The following is a 24847-nucleotide window of genomic DNA, read 5'->3' on the forward strand; positions in this document are numbered from 1 at the left end:
ATCTTTATCACCCTTCTTGAAAGGTGGAAACATTAGGTGTTCTCTAGCCTTGTGGTGACCCCTCAGTGGCCAGAGACCAGTTAGAAATTTGGGCCAGAACCCCTCTGATTTCCTCCCTCATCTCCCACTGAAGCCTTGGATACAATTCAGCTGGAACAGGTTATTTGTCCGTTTTTAAACCTTTAAAACTTTTTCCTCACTCCCAATCTCTCAATACTCAAGACCCTCACAGTCCCTCTTCCTGAATTGTGTACCTATATCCTCCTTTTCCAAAGCGAAAACAGTTGTGAAGTTTTTGTTTTACGCTCTACCAATGTCCTCCACCTGTCCTTTGTCTCGAATGAGCCCTACTCCTTCCCTGGTTATTCTCTTCCCTTTGATGTAGAATCAGAGTTATACAGCATGAAAACAGACCCTTTAGCTCATGCTGACCATGTTCGCAAGCTAAACTAGCCCCATCTGCCTGTACTTAGCTCATATCCGTCCAAATATTTCTTGCTCATGTGCTTATCTAAATGTCTTTTAAACATTTAACAGTACTTACATCTCCCACTTCTTTGGGAAATTCATTCCACATCCGAACCACACTCTGTTTAAAATGGAACTCACCTGGTGTCTTTTTAAAATCTTTCTTCCGTCACGTTAAAAATATGCCCCTGATCTTGAAATCCCCCACCTGCCAGTAAAGTTACCTATACCCCAATTATCTTGTAAACCTCAGTAAGTTCGCTCCTTAACCTTCTGTTCTCCAGTGAAAACGTCCTAGCTTATCCAGCTTCTCCCCATAACTCAAATCCTCCATTCCCGGCAGCATCCTGGTAAATCTCTTCTGAACCCTCTCCAGTTTAATAATAGGGTGCCCACAATGGGAATCTGTACTCCAGAGAGGACTCACCATTGTCCTGTCCAACCTCAACGTAAGGTCCCAAATCCTCTACCCAGACATCTGAGCCATTGAAGGCAAGCGTGCTGAACATCATCTTAACCACCATATCTGTATGTGATACAAACTTGAGAGAATTATGTTCCTGAATCCCTAGGTCTCTGTCGTACAACACTACCCAAGGCTGTAATTTTAATTGTATAAGTTCTGCTGTTGCTTGTTTCACCAAAATCCAGTAGAGGACCCGTTCGGGGATTATGAAGCACTAGGAAAGAAATTGAAGTACAGGTCCTCAAGGGTCATAATCTCCGGATTACTGCCTGAGCCACGTGCCAATTGGCATAGGGAAAAGAAAGTTAGGGAAGTAAACACGTGGCTAGGGGATTGGTGTGGGAAAGAGGGATTCCATTTCATGGGGCATTGGCATCAGTTTTGGAACTGGGGGCTATCTGTACCATTGGGACAGTCTCCACCTGAACCAATCTGGAACCAGTGTTCTAGCGACAAGGATAAATAGGGTGGTCAGTAGCGGGGGAAGGGAAAGTGAAAGAGACAGGGAGTATGGAGTTAAATGGAAAGATAAGCAACAGGATAGCATGTGGGCAGGTGGATTTAAGCTCAAGGCAGACTAGGAATACAGCAAAAAGGAAGGATAGCTGAAGACATTTTAGGATTTCCAACCTCTCTAATAATGATAAGAAAGTTAGTGTTAAGGCACTTTATCTAAATGCTCGTAGTATTTGCAACAAAGTAGATGAATTCAAAGCACAAATCCTCTTGAATGATTATGAAGTGGTAGGCATCACAGAGTCATGGTTGCAGGGAGTTCAGGACTGGCAGTTAAACATCCAAGGATTCACAACTTATCGAAAAGACAGGGAGGTGGGCAGAGGGGGTGGGGTTGCCATGTTAGTTAAGAATGAAATTAAATCTATGGCACTGAATGACATAGGATCGGAGGATGTGGAGTCTGGGTGGAGTTGAGGAACCACAAAGGCAAAAAAACTATAATGGGAGATATGTACAGACCTCCTAACAGTGATCAGGTCCAGGGGCGCAAGATGCACTGAGAAATAGATAGGGCATGTCAGAAAGGCAAGGTCACGGTGATCATGGGGACTTGAATATGCAGGTGGATTGGGTGAATAATGTTGCCGGAGGATCCAAAGAAAGGGAATTCGTGGAATGTTTGCAGGATGGAACAGCTTGTAATGGAGCCGACAAGGGAGCAGGCTATTCTGGACTTAGTGCTATGTAATGAGCCAGACTTTATAAAAGACCTTAAAGTAAGGGAACACTTAGGAGGCAGCGATCATAATATGGTAGAGTTTAATCTGCAGTTTGAAAGAGAGAAGGCAAAATCAGATGTAATGGTGTTACAGTTAAATAAGGGTAATTACAGGGGCATGAGAGAGGAATTGATGAAAATCGACTGGAAGCAGAGCCTAGCGGGGAAGACAGTAGAGCAACAATGGCAGGAGGTTCTGAGTGTAACTGAGGACACAGTACAGAGGTTCATCCCAAAGAAAAGAAAGATTATCCGGGGTGGGATTAGACAGCTATGGCTGACAAAGGAAGTCAGGAAATATATCAAAGAAAAAGATACAGCCTATAAAGTGGCTAAGAGCACTGGGAAATCAGAAAATTGGGAAGGCTACAAAAACAGAGGATAACAAAGAGAGCAATAAGGAAGGAGAAGATCATATATGAAGGTAGGCTGGCTAGTAATATTAGAAATGATAGTAAAAGCTTCTTTCAATACATAAGAAACAAACGAGGGGCAAAAGTAGATATTGGGCCACTCCAAATTGATGCTGGAAGGCTAGTGATGGGAGATAAGGAAATAGCTGAAGAACTTATTAAGTACTTTGTGTCAGTCTTCACAGCGGAAGACATGAGTAGTATGCCAACAATTAGGGAAAGTCAGGGGGCAGAGTTGAGTGCAGTAGGCAAGGATGAGATTTCTAAATATGATGAACGGCTAAGGATCCTGGGATTATACTCATTAGAGTTTAAAAGGTTGAGGGGAGATCTAATAGAAACTTACAAGATAATGTATGGCTTAGAATGGGTGGATGCTAGAAAGTTGTTTCTGTTAGGCGGGGAGACCAGGACCCGTGGGCACAGCCTTAAAATTAAAGGAGGTAAATTTAAAACTGAAATGAGACGACATTTCTTCAGCCAGATAGTGGTGAGCTTGTGGAATTCATTGCCATGGAGTACAGTGGAGGCTGGGATGTTGGATGCCTTCAAGGCAGAGATTGACAAATTCTTGATCTCAGAAGGAATCAAGGGCTACGGGGAGAGTGCAGGGAAGTGGAGTTGAAATGCCCATCAGCCATGATTTAAATGGCGGAGTGGACTTGATGGGCCGAATGGCCTTACTTACACTCCTATGTCTTATGTTAAAATCCAATTGTCGCATTTATCCAAACTACCCACTGTTCAGCCAATTGACCCAATTGATCAAGATCTCTTTGAATTTTAGATAACCTTATTTACTGTCCACTATACCACTAATCATACTGTCCGTTCCTTCTGTTTTCTCATCTAAATTGCTTGTATAAATGACAAACAAAAGATCCCTGTGCAACACTGCTGAACCGAAAAAGAACTCTCCACCGTTGTCTCCCACCAATAAGCCAATTTTGTATCCAATTGACAATCTCACTCTGAATCCTAGGGTGGACTTGTAGGTTATCTTGGGATTCTTCCTCGTCTTTCCTGACATTGTTTCTCATGTCCCCTCTTTGATCTACTAAGTGTTTTATTAAGTTTCCTCCAGCACAATCCATGCTCGTCTTTGGCCTCTATTGTTTTGCTCCCTTTGTGCTTGATATATGCCCCTCCTTTCCTTTTTTTTTAAATCCAATCCTGGATGTTCGGAGACATCGAGGGTTCTCTGGACTAGTTATTTCTATGCGTCACTGCAAAGGGAACATGTTGAGCCTGTACTCTTCCCAATTCCTTTTTGAACACCTCCCACTATTCTGCTGCTGATCTAGCCACAGGTACCTGCTTCCAGGTGTAATTTGGCCAGACCCTGCCATACTTTAATAAGGTTTGCCAGCCCGCCCCAGTCTGAACTTTTTTTTTTGTTTTGCAGACTGTGTGTCTTTTTCCCTTTCCAACCAAACTTTAAACGTATAGTGGGAGAGATAATGGGAATTGCAGATGCTGGAGAATCCAAGATAACAAAGTGTGGAGCTGGATGAACACAGCAGGCCAAGCAGCATCTCAGGAGCACAAAAGCTGACATTTCGGGCCTAGACCCTTCATCAGAGAGGGGGATGGGGAGAGGGTTCTGGAATAAATAGGGAGAGAGGGGGAGGGGGACCGAAGATAGAGAGAAAAGAAGATAGGTGGAGAAGAGCGTATAGGTGGGGAGGTAGGGAGGGGATAGGTCAGTCCAGGGAAGATGGACAGGTCAAGGAGGTGGGATGAAGTTAGTAGGTAGGTAGCCCAGTTCGCCCCCTCCCCCCACTGCATCCCACAACCAGCCCAGCCTGTCTCTGCCTCCCTAACCTGTTCTTCCTCTCACCCATCCCTTCCTCCCATCTCAAGCTGCACCTCCATTTCCTACCTACTAACCTCATCCCACCTCCTTGACCTGTCCGCCTTCCCTGGACTGACCTATCCCCTCCCTAACTCCCTACCTATACTCTCCTCTCCACCTATCTTCTTTTCTCTCCATCTTCGATCCGCCTCCCCCTCTCTCCCTTTTGTATTCCAGAACCCTCTCCCCATCCCCCTCTCTGAAGGATCTAGGCCCGAAACGTCAGCTTTTGTGCTCCTGAGATGCTGCTTGGCCTGCTGTGTTCATCCAGCTCCACACTTTGTTATCTTAAAATGTATAGTGTCGTGATTGCTGTCACTAGAACGCTTCATCACTGCCACTTTGAACACCTGTCCGGCTTAGTCAGTACTAGGACCTGCACCACGTTTTACCTGGTATGACCTACTACATACTGACATAAAGAAGTCTCTTGAATACATTTCCAGAAGTCTGCCCTCTTTGACCCCTTTTGTACCATGATTATTCCAATTAATATTGCAAAATTTGAATTCTCCTGATATATTCACCCTATCATTTTGCACACATTAGTGAGTTGACTCCTGTTCAATTGCCCACAGAATGTTTGGAGGCCTATAATACACTTCTGACATGGTGACTACCTCCTTTTTATTCCTAAGCTCTACCCAAAAAGCCTCATTTTGTGACCCTTCCAAAATATTGACCTTCCTTACTGTAGTTACTCCTTTTACACTCTAACCCTAATTCTGTCCTGCCTGAAGATCCTGTACTTTGGAATGTGAAGTTTCCAGTCCTTCCCTCAACCGTGACTCTGGCAACAGTATATGTCAATCCTTGCCCATAACTCATTTGTCTTATCCATAATTCTCTTAGATGGCCTCTAATGCTATCTTCATCTTTCTCCCTTGAGGCTCAACATGTCCGAACTTACTTATCCAGATTCCTTTTGTAAGGTATGCTTGCCTCTGCTGAACTGACACACTCTGTCCACTGCCCCGCTGGACTAGTTTAAACAGCAAAAACAAACTCGTCCACAAGGATATTGGTCCCATTCTGGTTGAGGAGCAGACCGTCAAGCTTGTAAAAGTCCTACCATGCCCAGGAATGCCTTGGAGTGATTCTAAAACCCTCCCTCCTGCACCAACTCTTGAGCCATGCAGTAATCTGCTGTACTCTATTTCTAAAGCAAAAACAGAAATTGTTGAAGAAGCTCAGCAGGTCTGGCAGTATTTGTGCTGAGAAACCATGGTTAACATTTTGGTTTGAGTGACCCTTCCTCTGACCTCAGATGTCTGTTTATATTTCTGGGGATAGGCTGGCCACCAATGGGCTACTATAAACCAGTTGACTCCCACAGTTACCATGACCAAACATCCTCTCACCCTGCTTCCTGCCAGACTCGATTTCCTTCTCCCAGTTCCTCTGACTCTGTCGCATCTGTTCTGATGATGCCAGAAAAGGAGTTCTAAGGAAGGGTCATTCAACCTGATTTCTCTACCCAGATGGTGCCAGGAGCTTTTCCAGCAATTTCTGATTTTTTTTTTTGATTCTGATTTACAGCATCAGTAGTTCTTTTGGCTTTTAATCTCCTCTTTCTGATGCTGATTTATGTTGAAATTGATGCTTTTTTTTCAAGGATAGCCGATGATTATGCTCTACAGGGATACCAAACAGATTGTGTTGTTTTGTTTTTGTCGGACAGGTGTACCGCTGGTTGGGAATCTGAGAACAAGGCTGCTTGCTCTTCATGTTCTGGAAGCAGTATTACCTGCCTGTGAATCAAGTGTAGATGATGATCAAATGACACAGGTAAATAAAAAGCTCATTTTTAGCAATAACTGTATATGTGTTAATACAGTGAAGGTTTGCAGTATTGTTATTCAGAAACTTAGGTTGTGAATAGAACCATGTATTCCTTTGTTTGTTTTGTGTTTCTACATTATGCATGTTGAGGATATTTTAATTTCATTTTGAATTGACTATGGGGTTCAGGTTGTCTGCAGTTTATTTGCATATTTTTAGGTAAAGTTCATAATAAGCAGTTGAGGTGAAATTTGAAATGTTTACTTCTAAAGGATAGGACTGGAATGCGGTATACTTTGACGCAGTAAAAATGAGAAAGAAGCAGTTTGTCTGCAGAGAAAGACAACAGTCCAGAGTTCAGTCAATGTGAATGTTTTTTTTCCAGTGTGTTTGTGTGTGGGTTTCTTTCAAAGCACAAAGACCTGTACCAGACGGCCGTGCAGTGTAGCAGTCTCCAGAATAGACAGGGTAGGAGAAAGAAGATCTGAGAAGCCCCAGAAACAGAAGGCTATGGAAAAGGAGTTTAACAGCCTTGTAAAGATAATTGAGTGATGTCAGCCATTTGTTTAAGCGACATTAATGACAGAAACCAGCATTAGTGAATGCAGATCTTTTCTGGAAAGAAAAGAAATATAGCTACTTCAACTGAATAATAGGCTTTAAAGTGGAAGCAGGATGACCCGTCACTAACGTTTGACTGAGTATTTATAGTATTGCTTAGTGAAAAAGGGTTGAATCTTTATTGCTGCCATTTGTACTAAGATTCTTTCAAGTAATTCTTATAAAATGTAAAACAGCAGCTTTTTCTAAATGTGTAATAAATTTTGTTCTTTCATTAGAAATACTTTGGCAGCTACTTTGTGAATATGTTCAGTAATGGATTAGCAATCACAAAATGAAACTTGGGATCTATCAAGCCAGGTTGCCTGCAGAGAAAACAAATTAATTTCTGGAAAACCTCAGCAGGTCTGGCAGCATTTGTGGAGAGAAATCGGAGTTTCACAGGACAAGCATTGTCACCATTCCATCATCAGTCTTCTACAGGGACCATTCCCTCCAGGATTCCCTGGTTCACTTTTCCTTCATACCAAACAGCACCTTCCCTGCAACAGCAGAAAATGTAACACCTGTCTGTTTACTTCCTCCCTCTTCAGTATCCAAGGGCCCAAACACACCAACCAGGTGAAGCAGAGCTTTACCTGCGCTTCATACAATCTAGCCTACTGCATTTGCTGCTCACAGTTTGGTCTCCCTTACTTTGGGAAATTGAAGTGTAGACAGGGAAACCACTTCACAGAACATCTATGTTTTGCCGTCAAAAAAGACCGAGCTTTCAGTTGCCTGCGACTTCAATACACCACCCTGTTCTTTGGCTAACCTATCTGTATTAGAGATAGTAGGAACTGAGGATATTGGAGCATCTGAGATAACAAGATATAGAGCTATTATGAACACAGCAGGCCAAGCAGGGCCTAGACCCTTCTTCAGAAACGGGGGAGGGAAAGGGGGCTCTGAAATAAATAGGGAGAGAAGGAGAGACAGATAGAAGATGGATAGAGGAGAAGATAGGTCAAAGAGGTGGGGGTGGAGCCAATAAAGGTGAGTGTAGGTAGGGAGTTAGTGAGGGGATAGATAAGCTCCAGGAACAGCACCTCCAGGAACGCTTGGGAACCCTGCAGCCCAATGGTATCAATGTGGAGTTCACAAGCTTCAAAATCTCCCCTCCCCCTACCACGTCCCAAAACCAGCCCAGCTTGTCCCCGCGTCCCTAACCTGTCCTTCCTCCCACCTATCCTGTCCTCCCACATCAAGCCCCACCCCCGTCTTGTGCCTACTAGCTTCATCCTGCCCACTTGACCTGCCCATCCTCCCTGGACTGACCTGTCCCCTCCCTAACTCCCCACCTATACTCACCATTACTGACTCCATCCTGCCTATTTGACCTGTTTGTCTCCTCTCTGTCTATCTTCTCCTTTATCCATCTTCTGCTCGCCTCTTCTCTCTTCCTATTTATTTCAGAACCCCCTTCCCGACCCCATTTCTAAAGAAGGGTCCAGGCCTGAAATGTCGGCTTTCCTGCTCCTCTAATTCTGCTTGGCCTGCTGTGTTCATTCAGCTCTACACGTTGTTATCTCTATCTTAGGCTTGTTGCAATACTCCAGCGAAGCTCAGTGTTAGCTGCAAAAACAGCACCTCGTTTTCCACTTCAGAATCCTCCTAACCTCTGCGCTCAATATCGTATTGAAAAACATTAGGGCTTGAGCTCTCCCATATCCTTACCTCAACCACCAACCCCCGCCACCCCCCAGCCCAAACCCCAGGCCTTTATTAATACATACTCTGCTTTTACAGACATCCTAATGTTAGTCACTAACTTACCGCTTCTCCCCACCCCACCCCACCCTGTCTTCTGCTTGTAAACTGTTGTTTTCCGAGCTAACATCGGTTCGGATGAAAGGTCACTCGATCCAAGATGTCAATTGATTTCTCTCCTCAGATGCTGCCAGACCTGCTGAGCTTTTGCAGCAATTTCTGTTTTTGTTTGTGATTTACAGCATCTGCAGTTCTTTCAGTTTTCATGACTAAATACATATGCTTACAAATGACAACATTTCTAGTAATGAATGATCATGAACTCCCTTGTACTTTAACCTGTCTGATTTAATATCTTGTAATATGTCAGTGCACAAGAATAGGAAACATCATTCAGTCTGCTGGATGAGAGAAATTTGAATCAGTGTTTGCTGTCAATGTGTGTTCTATCTACTTTATTTTACGTTTCTAGGTTGTGGAACATCTTTTCTTGCTCATCTCTGATTGTATGTGGGAGGCACCAATTGCTCAAGCAAAACAATTGTTTCAAGCAAAGGAGAAAGAGCAAGAAATTAAATTGCAGGTACTGTGTTGTGTGCATTATTTGAAGGAAAATGTGGTCCTTTCCTTTAGGCTAACAAATTAAAGGGTAGCATAAATTGAGACTAAAGTTCAAAATGAGAACAAATTCAACGATAATTTGGAGAGCATTATTCAAGTAATTATGGGGAACAGACAAAGAATACACTTGTGAAGCAAGTTAGAGGCTATTGTGAATTTGGAAAATGCACTAAAAGATTTAATGCTAGTTAAGTAATGCCAAGCATTTGAAGTACTGCCTGGCCCACAACAGATATGCATTTCTCTGAGGCACATGGACCCAACAGGAAAGATGAATCATCTGTGGCCATGTTATGGACCAACTCAAATTCCCTTCAAATTATACCAAGGAGATAGCCTTGAACCTAACTTTTATCTTATTTAAAGGCAAGTGTAAGGTGCTGTGTTCCAGATGTGATTTGATACTATGCTTTAAGTAAAACAATTTTATTCTTATACCCACTTAAACTACAAACAGCAGAAAGAAGTGGTATAACTTTAACTCTATTTGGTATACTTTAATAGTTAAATAATCTAAGAGTAATCAATTATTTAACTATTAAACAGTAATTGTTCCAATATAGTAACATCAAATAATCGCATCCTTGGCAAAGGCAAATTTAGTAAAATTGATAGTCTCACATGCAAAGCTTCTCCAGTCCAGGAGAAAAGAGCACAAAGAGAAAATTCTTGGGGAAAGAGAGAACCCCAGCCTTACTCTGTAGCTGAAAAAGATGAAACCGTTTTCCCCAACAGCCTCAAAACCCAAATAACTGAAAGCAAAACTAAAATCCTGGTTTTTTGGGAGTCTGACTCGACTCGCTCATGTTGCATCTATTGTTCAACTTTTTTTTTTAAAAAGTCCTCTGGCTTTACAAGCTGTTTATTCTATTGGCTTGGAAGAGACGACTCGTCATATCTATCTCAAAATCCTTCTTCAAATAAAGACCAGGACAAAATACACCTCTTAAGGCCATAAAAAGGTTCTTTGCACAAACAAGAGTATGGAAGTTGAGACTGAGAAGGATCAGAGTGAGGAAAGTAGGAGATTGTTCTTAACTTTTTTTGAAACTGCCAAGCCAGACTTCCATAGGCCTGCGAAGTTCAGTTTCCTGCCGTTTAATCCAAATTGTTACGATTTGAGTGCTTCTTGACATCACTGTGCTCCTCCAATCCCATACAGCCACAGTTAACTGGATATTAGCACACTTGAGGTGGGTTGGAGTCAAGTTGCCCATTTAAGGATTTAACTGTTGCCCTTCTGTCTGTCCTACACATTGGAAGGGCTTGAATTACACAAAACTGTTAGAGTCCTTATGGTGTGGAATGAGGCCATTCATTCCATCATGTCCACACCAAACTTCTGAAGAGCAGTTTACCCAGACCTGTCTCTGTACTCTACCCCTGTAATCCTGCATTTCCCATGGCTAGTCCACCTAACTATGGCAAATTTAGCAAGGCCACCTACACTGCATGTCTTTGGACTTTTCCTTTTTTTTAAACATTGTATGTTGAAGTTATGTTGGATGTGTAAGTGTAATTCACTTTGGAAAACGTGTTTTATTATTTCTTTTTGCAACTAAACTAGAAGCAGGGTGAAGTCGAGGAAGAAGATGAAAATCTTCCTATCCAGGAAGTATCATTTGATCCTGAGAAAACCCAGTGTTGTGTGGTGGAGAGTGGGCAAGTTCTGACTCATGGTAGTGGTGGCAAGGGCTATGGTTTAGCATCAACCGGAATTGCTTCTGGATGTTATCAGTGGAAGGTATATTCAAAATTAAATGCAAAATATTTAACATATCCTAATAAAGATCAATTACTTTGGATCAAGTCCCCATTTTAAAGAGATCCAGTTTGACATTGTCTTTTTCTTTTGTATATTTGAAGAATATCATACAAGTACTTTTAAAATTTGTTTTCTAGTTCTATATAGTAAAAGAAAATAGAGGTAATGAAGGTACCTGTGTGGGAGTATCTCGCTGGCCTGTGCATGATTTCAACCATCGGACTACCTCAGACATGTGGCTGTACAGGGCTTACAGTGGTAATCTGTACCACAATGGGGAGCAGACACTCACCCTCTTCAGCTTTACTCAAGGAGACTACATAACATGTGTGTTGGATATGGAGGCCAGGACCATCTCATTTGGGAAAAATGGAGAGGTGAACTAATCTAAATATTCTGTTTGTAAACCCCATTCTATCAAACCAGTTCAAAGTAGAAATTCTTCAATATCCACAATATGCCAAAATGGATGTCTCTTTGATATTTTTATTTTGAAAGAAAGACGATCAGATTATGTAGGTCTTTTTAGCCTGATGTAATTGATACATCATATATACATCATCAAGTATACATCAGTTGGTTCATTTCTAGGATTTCATTTTTTTTGCAGGTGCTTATTCAGCAAAATTAAAAACTCTTCTTACACAAAAGGAGCTCAGTTTAAACTTGAGAAATGCAGTACATTCCTTATTACCTGTTTTGGCTAAATTAAAGTCTCATTTTAAATAATGTGCATCGATAATAGAGCCGATGAAATGTGTTTATATTGAAGGGTTAGAATTAGGACAAGTCCTTATTTATCCCTCAGCTCTGAGTGTTCATGTATTCCTGGGCTTTCTTAGTTCTCTTGGCAATGAATGACCAATTAACACACGAACATTTATTTTCAAGTGTAATATTTTTAAAGATAAAGACTATCGCGTTGAGAATTAGGATGTAAACAAAGAGCAAGGACTGTTATGAACCACCTGGGGGAGGCCATAAACCAACATAATTACTTTTACTGAATGATTATCAATGAAATTTCACTGTTCATAGGTTTTACTGTAACTTTATATATTGCAAATTACATATTTATACAGCAATGAGAAGTCTTTCCTCAATATATTGTCATCACTCCCCACACAAAGTGGCACTATCTGTTTACACAGTTCTGAAACATGCTTTTCTTTATTCATGCAGGGTAGGTCAGGAGTCTGTCTGACAACAGTTAGCACCCTTGACTTTAAAAGATATGATTATCATCAGAAGGCATAGTTCTACAAATCATCTCACCCTCAGGTCATCGATAGCAAGATGTAGAGCTGGATGAACATAGCAGGCCAAGCAGCATCATAGCTGCAGGAAAGCTGACGTTTCAGGCCTAGACCCTCCTTAAGGCCTGAGACAACAGCTTTTCTGCTTCTCTGCTGCTTGGCCTGCTGTGTTCATCCAGCTCTACACCTTGTTATCTCAGATTCTCCAGCAACTGCAGTTCCTACTGTCTCTCACTCTCAGGTCATGACTATGTTGATGATGTATCTTAATAGAGTTGCTTTTAAACTGTCTAACCAATAATGCCCTGGTTCAAGGTTTAGCCAGTTGCTGAGAAAAAGCAGCTCCTTAACATCTCAGTGCTATTCATATAACTTACCATATTTTAGAACTTTTTTAGACAGCTCAGACATTGCCTCCAAAATTGTCTCTCTTTTTCTGGCTCAGCAGAAACCTTCACTCTTCTCCCCAATCAAGGTCTGTCTTTCTGTTCTGTATGTTTTCTCTTTGTGCCCACCCCTGTGTCTTATATTCCAGCACCTCTGCTTTTAGCTCTCTTCTGTTTTTATAGTTTCTGTGATGTGACTTCTGGTTTTTACTAACTACTTGGTACGGTTTCAAGGTTGAGGGTGACAGATCTCCGACCAATATTTATTCTCCAAGAAAATTGCAGTTGATCCCTTTGCTATTGATAAAGATTCTTGACATTGTTTTCATGCATTCTTGTAAACAATTAGATTCCACAGATGTTTTACAGAAATTATACATTTTCTTACTGTGCTACTTATGGGTCAAAGTTCATCACACACCCCAGTTCTTTGAGTACATAAACGAAGACAGGACGAAGGTAAACCAATAGCCCCTTCAAGCCTGTCCCGCCATTCAATAAGATCATGGCTGAATTGATTTTTAACCTCAACTCTACGTTCTTACATATCTCCAATAATGTTTCATCCCCTTGATAATCAAGAATCTATCTATCTATCTCTACCTTAACAGTATTTAAAGAATCTGCATCCACTGCCTTTTTAAGGAAGGGAATTTCAAAGGCTGACAAAAACGTTTCTCATCTCCATTTTAAATAGGAGCCCTTATTTTTATACTATGACTCCTAGAAGTAGAGACTTCCTTCCAATATTCATCCAATCAAGTTCCCTCAGGATTTATATAAATTAAAGTCAGTCACCTCCGACTTTTCTAAACTCCAGAAGATATAGACCTAGCCTGTGTAGCCTTTCCTCACAAAGCAATCCACTAATTCCACCTGTTAGTCTAGTAGACCTCCTTTGAACTGCTTCCAACAAATTAACATCCTTCTGTAAGTACGGTGACCAGTACTCTATGCAGCACTCTATTCTGCACTGTCCCTAATACTATATCAATTCAGCATAACCTCCCTGATCTTGCATTCAGTTCCCCTTGCAACAAACAATAACATTCTATTGATGTTCCTGGTTACTTGCTGTACTAGATTTGTGTGATTTATGCACTAGGACACCCCGATCCTTCTGTATTTCGGAGCTCTGCAACTTCTCACCATTTAGCTAATTCGTTCTTTTATTCTTACTGCCAAGATAGACAATTTCACACTTGCCCATTATGTACTCCATTTGCTAGATCTTTGCTCACTTGCTTAACCTGTCTCTTTTCTTTTTGTAGGCTCTTTATTTCCTCTTTGCAGCTCGCTTTCTGTCATATCTTTGTGTCATCAGCAAATTTAGCTACCATGCTATGATCTCTTCATCCACATCATTTATATGTGGATGAAGAGTTGAGGTCCCAACACTAAACATTATGATGTATCACTCATGACATCCTGCCTGCCTGAAAAAGACCCACTTATTCCAGGTCTCCGCTTCCTGTTAGCAAGTTGATCTTTTATCCATGCCCATATGTTACTCCAACACCGTGATCTTTTATTTTCTGTGATAACCTTCGATGTGGCACCTTATAAAATGCCTTCTGAAAATCGAAATGCAGCGTATCCACTGGTTCCCTTTTATCTACGGTGCAAGTTGTTTCTTCAAAGAGCTCCAATAAACTAATTGAGCTTGATTTCCCTCTGACAAACCATATTGGCTCTATCTGAATATCTTGAACTTACCTAAGTGCCCTGTGATCATATTATGATAGCTTATAACATTTTCCCAATCTCAGATGATGAAGTAACTGACCTGTAGATTCTTGATTTCTGCTTAACTTCTTTTCCAACAATGGTGCTACACTATCTATTATCCAGACTAAAGGAGCCTTACCTGAATCTAGTCTGCTTCCTGGAACGTTTGAATATTTATAATCAGAAGTAGTTTCCAGATAGTATTTCTGCTAAACTATTGCCTCAGCAAACGTTGGTATTCCTGTTTTGATGTGTGGTCGTCTGTGTGTAGATCATTGGAAATTACTTGTGAAAATGTATCTTCAGTCGTAGAAAGAGGGAGGGGGTCTCAAAATCATCCGTTAGCAGGGACTGCTGTCGTAGATGCAAAATACTTAAAATATATTTTTGGTGATCTTTTCCTTCTAGGAGCCTAAACTAGCTTTTGAAGATGTGGATGCAACTGAATTATATCCATGTGTAATGTTCTATAGCAGCAATCCTGGTGAAAAGGTGAACAGATTTTCCTCATTGAGCAATCCCACTGAGAGCTTAATGTTAGAGTATAGACTTTTTTTTTTTAAGAATGATGTGTGCATTATATGATGAAAGTGTGCCATAATTCATATTGCCCTTATATGGGGTGCTATTGCTGCAGACTCCTGCATTCCTGTGTTTTGGCTAGTAGCAACCCCAATTTAGTAGATTCTCTCAGCGGCAAGGAATGTCTTAATTCAATCCAATTGATGCTAGACAGGTATGGATCAACAGAATATAAAATGGGATAGGTTATGAAATGTTGTCCATGCATAACCCTCCCTATTCTCATCATTATCATCAACAGAAACCTGCATTGGGATAGCGCTTTTAAAGTGCTAAAATATTTCAAGTCATTTCATAAGAGAGTTACTGGAGGATATTTTGCCGTCTGACTACATGAGATATTAAGATTGGGAACTAAAAGCTAGGTCCAAAAATTATGAGGAGCAATTTAAAGGAGAATTTGTGTGGCAAAGGGGTTTAATGAGATCTAGATAAATGAAGGCACAGCTATTGCTGTGCCTGGAAATCAGGGGTATCCTGATAACTTGCCTGGATTCACCACAGACAACTATGTTTGGACTTGCTATTAGACATAGTTATGGAAAATGTTGGAAATACTCAGCAGATCTGGCAGAATGGAGACAGTAAGCACTGCCAATGCTGGAAGCTAGAGTCAATAAATGTGGAGCTGGAAAAGTTGGCTTTAACTTCCCTGCTCCTTAGATGCTGTCTGACTGGCTGTGTTTTTCAAGCTCCAGATCTGGTAGAATTCCTGATCAGTAATTGATGAATCAGTCTGACTGACTGGCTCATTATAGGTCTGCTTGTCCAGTCAGAGAAAGAAAAGATCACTGCCCTCTGCCTCCACTTCTGATGGCCTGTTGACTCTCACCACAGTGCCCTCCTTCCAATAGCATGACTGTCATTGCATTTACCCACGGTTCAGCACTCTCTCATTCCAATGAGATCCCAATTCTCACCCCAGCCATCAAAACCCCCTCCCCATGCCTTAATTAATTTGACTCTCACTTCTTCATTGCAGTGTCTGTCCTACCTACTCATCATTATGGTACCAGACGTTGGACTAAGTGAGACCACTTAACACTGCAGTGCTCTCTAATGTTCCAATCGCAAAATAGTTCTCTTCCGCACTCGCTCCAATTAGTGAATCTATGAGTAGGAATTATAGCAAGATTAGTTCTGACTGGGTTTAATTAACAGTTTGCCTTTGGAGTCAATACCATCAAAACGGCAATAGTTGTATTGTAGTGGATGCAATTCTGGGATCTCTACCTCCCAAGCATTTTGCTATCAAACAGACTTAACAAAACTCAAGCTTGACTTTCAAAGGTGTTCTCTGTGTTTTTCATCTTGTTAATTGGTTGTTTCTAATTCCTATTTTCCATGAGAATTTCATGTGATGAACCCTAGCTGTTGTGATGATTCCTTTCTGTAAGTTTTTATTTTAAAGCTGCAGAAATGAGGATTTTGTGAGAATATAAATTTGGCATATTCCCTTAAAAGATTGTTACATTTGAGTTTTCCAAACTATTCATACATGCATTTCTGCCTTTAAAAAAGGAGAACTTTCAATCAACCACCTCGGACACTTTGAAGGCAGCTAGACAGGAGACTGAAAAGTTGTGTGTGTACATGTGTGTGTGTTTGTGAGAAATAGAATCAGACAATATGTTTGGCTGTGCTGTTTTTAACTGTACTGCTGGATAAATAACTGAACTTGAGTTTTGCTTGGAAGTTCCAAGGGCAGTTGGCTTTCTCTGAGAATTCAGGAAGAGGCTTGGAATGTTAGTTAACTAAATGTTAAAGTCAAATCTACAAAAAAAGTATTGCAAACTGTAGGGTTCGGGGCTCAGAAGATGTATACTGATATATTTCAGTGGAGCCGAGAGCAGAGAGATTAAAATGTTAACAAGGATTTGCGTGATTCAGTTGAGTGAGGTTAGATTTTCAAAAGGAAATATCCATGAGTAGTTCTACCTTGGTGAAACTAGCTGTTATTGGAAGTTGTGCCTGAGAGTAAATGCTGGAGTGAAAATTCTGGAGTCCATCTGACCATAGACCCAGCAAAGGAGGATGATGACCAGAAATGCAGCAGTCATTGAGGTAGTCCATGACAGAAGCTTTTGAGAGGGAGTTTCAAGGCCAGATTGGCAGAACTGACTGTTTGATATCCTCTGTGAATGTTAAGGTGGTTTGATGAACTACTGTGTTATTAATGTCTGTGGAGAATTTGAGAAATCTCCTAAGATCTGTATTGATTACATTCGCTGTTTCAAGTTTGCTATAGGTTGCTAAATTGCAATCTGTTATCCATCCTTACCATATTTTAATTCTGTGTTGCAATATATCTTGTAAATGTATTGTAGATTATATTACTGTTCTAATTTTGTGCAGTAAAGTTTTTATTGCTGTTTATTCAAAACCATTGAATCTTGTAACTGTGTTCTCTTAGTGAACCCACTGAATCTCACACTTAGTCACTTTCTTTAAAGTGAAATAGCTCCATAATCAGCTTGTCATATAAATTTGGTCGTCTGCAGAAGGGATATTAGATTATTAGTAACAACATGACAGGTAGAAAGGTTCACTGAACAGACACTGATGCATTGCATGCTGGACTTCAAGAAATTGGTATTGGAACTCGTTCTTGTTGAACAATCAAATAAAATGGAGAAACTATGGGTTGCAGTAATTCCAGAAAAAAATTGGCCACTTTTTAATTATCAATTTGCTATCCTGTTTGAATCTGATTGCTTTTGCTTCCAGGTTAAAATCTGTGAAATGCAGATGCGGGGCACACCAAGGGATCTATTACCTGGTGATCCTATCTGCAGTCCTGTAGCCACAGTCCTGGCAGAAGCCACTATTCAACTCATCCGTATTCTGCATCGTACAGATAAATGGACCCACTGTATAAACAAAAATATGATGGATCGTTTGCAGAAAGTCAAATCTTGCTTAAAAGAAGTCAGCCAGAAATTAAAGAAGAGTCGCTCTGTGCAAAGCAGAGATGAACATGAAATGAAAGAAGAGAGCAAGGAGGAAGAAAAAGGAAAGCATAGCAAGCATGGTTTGGCAGAGCTCTCAGAAATCCAGCTGCGGACCCTGTGCACTGAGGTGTGGCCTGTGCTCGCAGTAATTGGTGGTGTCGATACAGGTCTTCGAGTTGGAGGGAGGTGTGTTCACAGGCAGACAGGGAGGCATGCTACTCTGTTGGGTGTACTCAAAGAAGGGAGCACGTCAGCAAAAGTACAATGGGATGATGCTGAAATAACAATAAGGTAGGTGTGATATTAGCCTTTAGTGGAATGAACTGGTTTTGTTTATCAGTACTTAAAAAGAGGCATGGCCACATAGATTATATCAGTTGTGCTTGTGTTGAAATTATATCCTTTTTTTGTGTTGTCCACCGTGTTTACAGTGGATATTGCTTTATGACACTTCTGGTTGTATCTGTAGTGCATGACAGAAAGGTGTTAAGAAATTCCATGCTTGTGAATAATAAAGATTTTGATAATTTAGTTTATGCATGTAGATCTGTGAATTAATTATATCTAAATGCGATATCATATTCATGGAACTCATGCTCCCTATCACTAGTCACATTCAAAGCAAGTGCACGTTTTTGAGGCCTTATTGTCCTTAGGGTGGCATAATGGCTCATTGGTTAGCATTGCTGCCTCACAGTACCAGGTTCGAAATCACTCTCAGCCTGTGGCCACATGGGTTTCCTATGGGTGATCTGGTTTCCTCCCGTGGTCCAAAGATGTGCAGGTCAGGTGGATTGGTCATGTTAATTTTCCCATAGTATCCAGAGATCTGTAGGTTAACCATGGGAAATGCAGGGGTAAAAGGGATAGGGTAGGAGGATGGGTCATTGTGGCTTGATGGGCTAACTGGAGAATGTGGAAGCAATGTTTTCTTTTTCTAATATGATCATGGGCTGTATGCGTCATTGGCTAGGCTAATGTTTTTGCCCATCCTTAACTGCCTAGATGGCTGTTAAGAGTCAACCACATTGCTATTGGTCATGGATGGCAGATTTCGCTCTCTAAAGGGCATTAGTGAAACATTTGCTTTTATAACGATCGACAATGGCTACACAGTCGCATTAGACTAGCTTTTAATTCCAGATACATATTCAGATACATTTATTATGTGGTGAATCATTTAATTTGCTCCGTGGCTGATTTTCTTCTTTCCATAACTTTGATGTTTCTTCTTCAAAGTTGTGTTTTTGAATGGCCACAGATTGCTTTGGTTTATTTTTTCCTTTTATTTTAACCGCAACAAGTGCATGCATTTCTTATGTAAATTAAAGCCATAGTTGTATTTTGCAATCAGTTGCTTTTACAATTATTCAAAAAAAATCCTCTTGTGGCACAGTGATATCGTCCCTGCCCTGAACCAGGGGGTCCAGGTTCAAGTCCCACCTGCTCCAGAGACGTGTGATACTACCTTTGAGCAGGTTGATTTAGAAAACAAAAGCCTAATGATCTTTGTTTTTTATCTACATTCCTGACAACTGTTTGAATTTGGCACCAAGTCAAGAGATCGCTAAACATTCTGTAGCAATCATGTTTGTAAGCTAGTCACGCTGAAGTATTCTCACATAATTAATCAGGAAATTTTAAGCACTGAATCATCTTATTTTTAGTTTAAAATTCTAGATAGCGAAATAAAGATTACAAACGTTTTTTTAAAAACAGATTTTCTGAAAATGTTACATTTCAGAACTATAAACTTGGTTTTTAATGTCGGGTAAAGTGTTTACTGATAATTGAGAACTAATATGCCATTAACCAAGTTGCATGCCTTTCAACAAGGTATAAACTTTTTCAAAGGAAAGGCTAAGAATATGAGTGGAAATTTTTGCCATTTCATTAATTTTCCAGTGATTGCAAACTGGAGAAACACCAATAACAAAGTATGGAATTCCTGACAGCAACTTGTGTTTTTCTGGACCTGTGGATTCCAGAAGTCACTGACAGATTTAGTGGATTAATGATTACGACTACCAACATTTTGGTTGATGTTACCACCTCAAAATCCAGGTCTTCATGTGACAATATTGTCACAAATTGTGATTTGGTTTTCAATATTGTATAGCTATTGAAAAGAGCCCCTTCATTTCAAGTTGAGAATTTATTGCATGCCATCATTTAACATGGGGGGAGAAATGGGAATTCTCGCTCATTTTAAAAACACTGAGAAAAAATATAAATTTGATGAGGTCGATCTGTAACTTAATTTATTCAGTTCCTTACATCTGAGTATTCCTGTTCAGTGAAATATTAAAAAAAATTATGAAGTGGCAAATATTTTGACAAGAATTATTCATTTTTCTAATTTATCTTGATAGCTTTTTCAAATTTAAATTGCTGTATTCTTGTGATTTCTTTTTATGAATATAACTGTAGATTCACTACTGGTGAAGCTGCTATCAAAAGAATTTGAGATTAATAGACATTTGAAAGTCTTGCTTGCATGTATCATAAACTTATTGCTTTGAAATTAGAGCTTAAAATTCTAAGCTACCGAAAGGAAGCGATTTCATTTATCTTTCTCTCTTCTCTCTTTAAAAAGTGAATTTTAACACATTTTACGCCATTCTGCCAGTCCATGAAGTTCATGTCTTTCAGCATCTATATGCTTATTCTTCCATAACAGTCTTTTGTACATTCCTCCTTTCTATCCCTCACTTGCTTTCACCCATGTTGTTCTGAATCTGATTAAAGCTTCCCTACTTCTTGGTCACCCAGTGACACACCGCTGTACAACTTGGAACCCTGTGACCCACTGCCTTTCGATGTCTCCCGATTCCGTGGGTTGACAGCTTCTCTGCTGCTAGACCTCACCTACTTAACTGGTGTTCATGAAGATGGAGCTAAACAGAGTGCAAGAAGGCATGAGAAAAAGCACAGGCACGAATCTGAAGACAAGGCAGAGATGGAACAGAAATTCGAGGCAGATCTCACTAAAGAAACCATTGATCGACTAATAACACAGTCAACTGAGGAGACAAAAGGTTTTATGCAAGGTGGAGCTTCCAATTCACGATCAGAAAACGACATTTCAACTTGCATGATGGATTCTGTGCATCTTGGTTTAGATTCTCAACATCATCTGGATGGAAAACGAAAGCCTCATGAGCATGCACTGAGAAATCATGATTTAATTCAATCAGAAATTCGAGCAGTTCAGTTATCCTACATGTGTCTTGGTGCTATGAAGACGCTTAGTGTTCTGCTTAGCTGTAGCAAATATGCAGAATTATTGCTAATCCCGAAAGTTTTAACTGAGAATGGTCACAATTCAGACTGTGCTGGATCACCAGTTATTCAGGACGATGTAGAAATGAGAGCTGCGCTCCAGTTTCTGATGCGCCACATGGTGAAACGGGCTGTCATGCGCTCACCAATTAAGAGAGCATTGGGACTGACTGATCTCGAGCGTGCACAGGCCATGATCTATAAGCTGATTGTGAATTCGCTGCTGGACGATCAATTTGGTGGCAAAGTTAAACAAGGTATGGCTATTTATGAATGTAAACCTGATAATGGTTAGGCTGCCAAGAATCAGTTGCTGGATAGGTTTATGAAATACTTTGTTTGGATAAATCACTCATACAGGTATCTGCAAGCCATATTTATAGTTGCCATACTGACTAATTCAAATCTGATATACAGTACTATTAAGTTTACAAACATGATGGAATCAATGCAAAGTATAATAATAATAATAATAATGGTTCGTTTCAATTGCGCTGCTTTGTTTAAGATGTCTGCAGGGCAGTTCTTTGGTCTCCCTCTTTTACAATTGGTAACCGTCAGCCTCATCATGTACCCCTGCACAAAAGAAGCCTTGAAACTAAGAACAAGAGAACAACATGTTTTCAGCCTGCTGATAAACAAGGCGTCTGGGGGAGTGTCAAAATGCTACTGACAAGGGGTCCCCAATTCACAAATGACCATTATGTTGGAAAATCTTCCTGTATTATTAATTTTAAGCATCCGACATGCGAACATTTGCTCGCACTTACAAACAGATATTCTATTTTATATTTCATTGTCTTCCAACTTGCATACAAATTGACTAACAACCATGCTGAGGAATGGAACTTGTTTGTAACTCAGGAGCTGCCTGTAGGTATTGATGTGTATCTTCACTTTTTGCATAGAGGGAGAAAAGGAGACCTTCCCTAAGGGATTTTGTCAGGCCCCTTCCTGTTACAATTTTTTCTCACTGATGGATGATCTTCAACATTATGGGTAGGGGGCTCAACATTTGATGTTGAAGAAAATACAAAATACTTTTTATTGCAAAAGATAGGTTTACTTTGCAGTAAAAAGAGCGATTATGACCAGTACTACTTCATTATTAGTCAATGGGAGAGCTGAGCTGAGTCTGCACTGGGGAAACTTGTTTCATGCATATAATGACTACTTTTGACTGTTGTGTACAGTGAGGGCCATTCCCCATGTAAGTTCCTGTTTACATATGACAAAAAACAAAATTACTGGAGAAACTGCAGATTACCAGAAGGATGTGAGATAACAAGGTGTAAAGCTGGATGAACACAGCAGGCCGAGCAGGAAGGCTGACATTTTGGGCCTAGACCCTTCTTCAGAAGTGTCTAGGCCCGAAATGTCAGCCTTCCTGCTCCTATGATGCTGTTTGGCCTGCTGTGTTCATCCAGCTCTACACCTTGTTATCTCAGATTCTCCAGTATCTGCAGTTCCTATTCCTTCTGATACAAGAAGGATGTGGATGCTTTGGAGAGGGTACAGAAAAGATTTCCTAGGGTTTTGCCTACTATGGGAAGTTCTAGCAGTCAAGAAAGGTTGGACAGACTGGGTTTACTTTCACTGGAAGTGGGAGGTTGAGGCGTGGCCTTATAGAATTTTATACAATTGTGAATGGCATGGATAGAGTGGAAAGTATGAGGCTTCTTCCCAGGGTGGGACACAGGTGCAAGGTGCAGGGGTGGAATTTAAAAGGGATGTGCTAGGCACATTTTTCGCACAAAGGTGGGTAAGTGCCTGGAACGCGCTGCCAGAGGGGTTGGTGGAAGCAGACACAATAGCAACTTTGAAGAAATACCTGGACACATACATGTATAGGAAGGGAATACATGGATACGGATCCTGTATATGAAGACAGTTTTAGTATGGAAGGGTATGCCTTGGTTCAGTGTGTAGTGCAGGCTTGGAGGACTGAAGGGCTTATTCCTGTACTGTATTGATCTATATAAAATATAGTACAGTGCAGGAATGGGCCCTTTGGCCCACAGTATTGTGCCGAATATGATGCCAAATGGAACTAAAAATCCCTTCTGCCTTACTACCTTGGCCCACATTCCTCCATTCCTTGCAAAGTCACGTGCCTATCTACAAGCCCCTAACCTACTCTTATAGTATCTTCCTTCACCACCAACCCTGGCAGACTCCTTGCGTACTTGTTGTAAAAATAAGACAGTTGCACTTCCCATCTCCTTGAACTTTTCCCGTTTCACATTCAATACATGCCCCCTTGTATTAGACATTTCCTTTCTGGAGAGAAAGGGTTGACGGCCAGCATCTATCTATGCATCTCATAATTCTCTTGACTTCTGTAAAGTCTCCCTTCAGTCTCTACTGCTCAAGAGAAAACATTCCAAGTTTTCCAACCTTTCCTTCTAGCTCATACTATCTAATATAGGCACTATCCTGGTAAACGTCTTCTGCACCATGTCCATTAACATTGGCATTAACTATTTGCTGAGGTTATAAATTCCACAGGTTCGCTACTTCCTTGTTTGAAGAAATGTCTCCTCTGTCCTAAATGGTCTACCATGGTGGCCCTGGTTCTGCACGCACCCAACATCGGGGCCACCCTCCCTGCATCTACCATGTCTTGTGCTGATTAGAATTTTATAAGTCTCTGTGAGACCATACTCTTTCCCCCACCCAGTCATCGGAGCTCCAATCCTAACCTAATCAATCTCTCCTCATTCATCAGACCTGCAGTTCCCGGAATCAACCTGGTAAACCTTCGCTGCACTCCCTCAAGAGCAAGAGCATCCTTCCTCAGAAAAGGGTACCAAAATTGCATAACATTCTACGTATGGCCTCACCAAGGCCCTGTACAACTAAAACAGTGCATCACTGCTCCTGTACTTGAAACCTCTTACAATGCAGGCCAACATACCATTTGCCTTCATTACCAGCTGCTGCACCTGCATGCTTACCTTCAGTGACTGGTGCACAAGGACTCTCAGTCCAGCTGCACATACCCTTCTCCCAATTTACAACCATTCAGGTAGTAACCTGCTTTTGCCTCTCAAGTGAATAACCTCGTGTTTATCCAAATTATACTGCATCTGCTAATGATTTGTCCACTCACCCAACCTGTCCAGATGATGCTGATGGCCCTCTGCATCCTTGTCACAGTTCACCCTCCCACTCAACTCGGTATCATCTGCCAATTTGGAGATGTTACACTTTGTCCCCTCATCCTAATATACATTGCGAATAGGTGGCACCTTTGAAAAGGACCCACTTTGCCATCCTCTCTGCCAACCAGATTCCTATCCATCACAATACAGTTGCCCCAATTCCGTGCGCTTTCATCTTGTACAATAATTTCTTACACGGGACTTTGCCAGACGCTCTCTGAAAGTCCAAATATACCACATGGACTGTCTCTACCTTGCCAACTCTACTAGTTGCATCTTCATACAATTCCAACAGATTTTTCAAGCATGATTTCCCCTTCATAAGTCCATGTTGACTCTGTCTGATCCTGCCACAGCTTTCTAAATGCTCTGCTATAAAGTCCTTGATAATGGATTCTAGAATTTTCCCCATTACCAATATAGGCTTGCTGGTCTATAATTCCCTATTTTCTCTTGACCTCGCTTTTTGAATATAGGAGTGACATTGGCTACTGTCCAATCTGCAAGGACTGATCAAGAATCTCTCCAATCCTGGAAGATGACCACCAATGCACCTGGTACTTCTAGAGCCACTTCCA

At 40.9% G+C, this 24847-nt stretch overlaps 1 protein-coding gene across 1 annotated transcript in view; it reads left to right on the top strand.

Moving 5' to 3' along the window:
* herc1 (HECT and RLD domain containing E3 ubiquitin protein ligase family member 1) overlaps window positions 1–24847 on the top strand; it is a 339275-nt gene that overhangs the window by 131090 nt on the left and 183338 nt on the right. Inside the window, exons 32-38 of the mRNA XM_059640184.1 lie at window positions 6121–6227; window positions 9007–9117; window positions 10723–10899; window positions 11058–11297; window positions 14699–14782; window positions 17600–18114; window positions 20572–21362. Of these exons, the coding sequence (XP_059496167.1) occupies window positions 6121–6227; window positions 9007–9117; window positions 10723–10899; window positions 11058–11297; window positions 14699–14782; window positions 17600–18114; window positions 20572–21362 (2025 nt within the window). The remainder of the gene's footprint in view (window positions 1–6120; window positions 6228–9006; window positions 9118–10722; window positions 10900–11057; window positions 11298–14698; window positions 14783–17599; window positions 18115–20571; window positions 21363–24847) is intronic.

The sequence above is a fragment of the Stegostoma tigrinum genome, chromosome 36 (genome assembly GCF_030684315.1).
Source record: "Stegostoma tigrinum isolate sSteTig4 chromosome 36, sSteTig4.hap1, whole genome shotgun sequence".
Classification (NCBI taxonomy): Eukaryota; Metazoa; Chordata; class Chondrichthyes; order Orectolobiformes; family Stegostomatidae; genus Stegostoma; species Stegostoma tigrinum.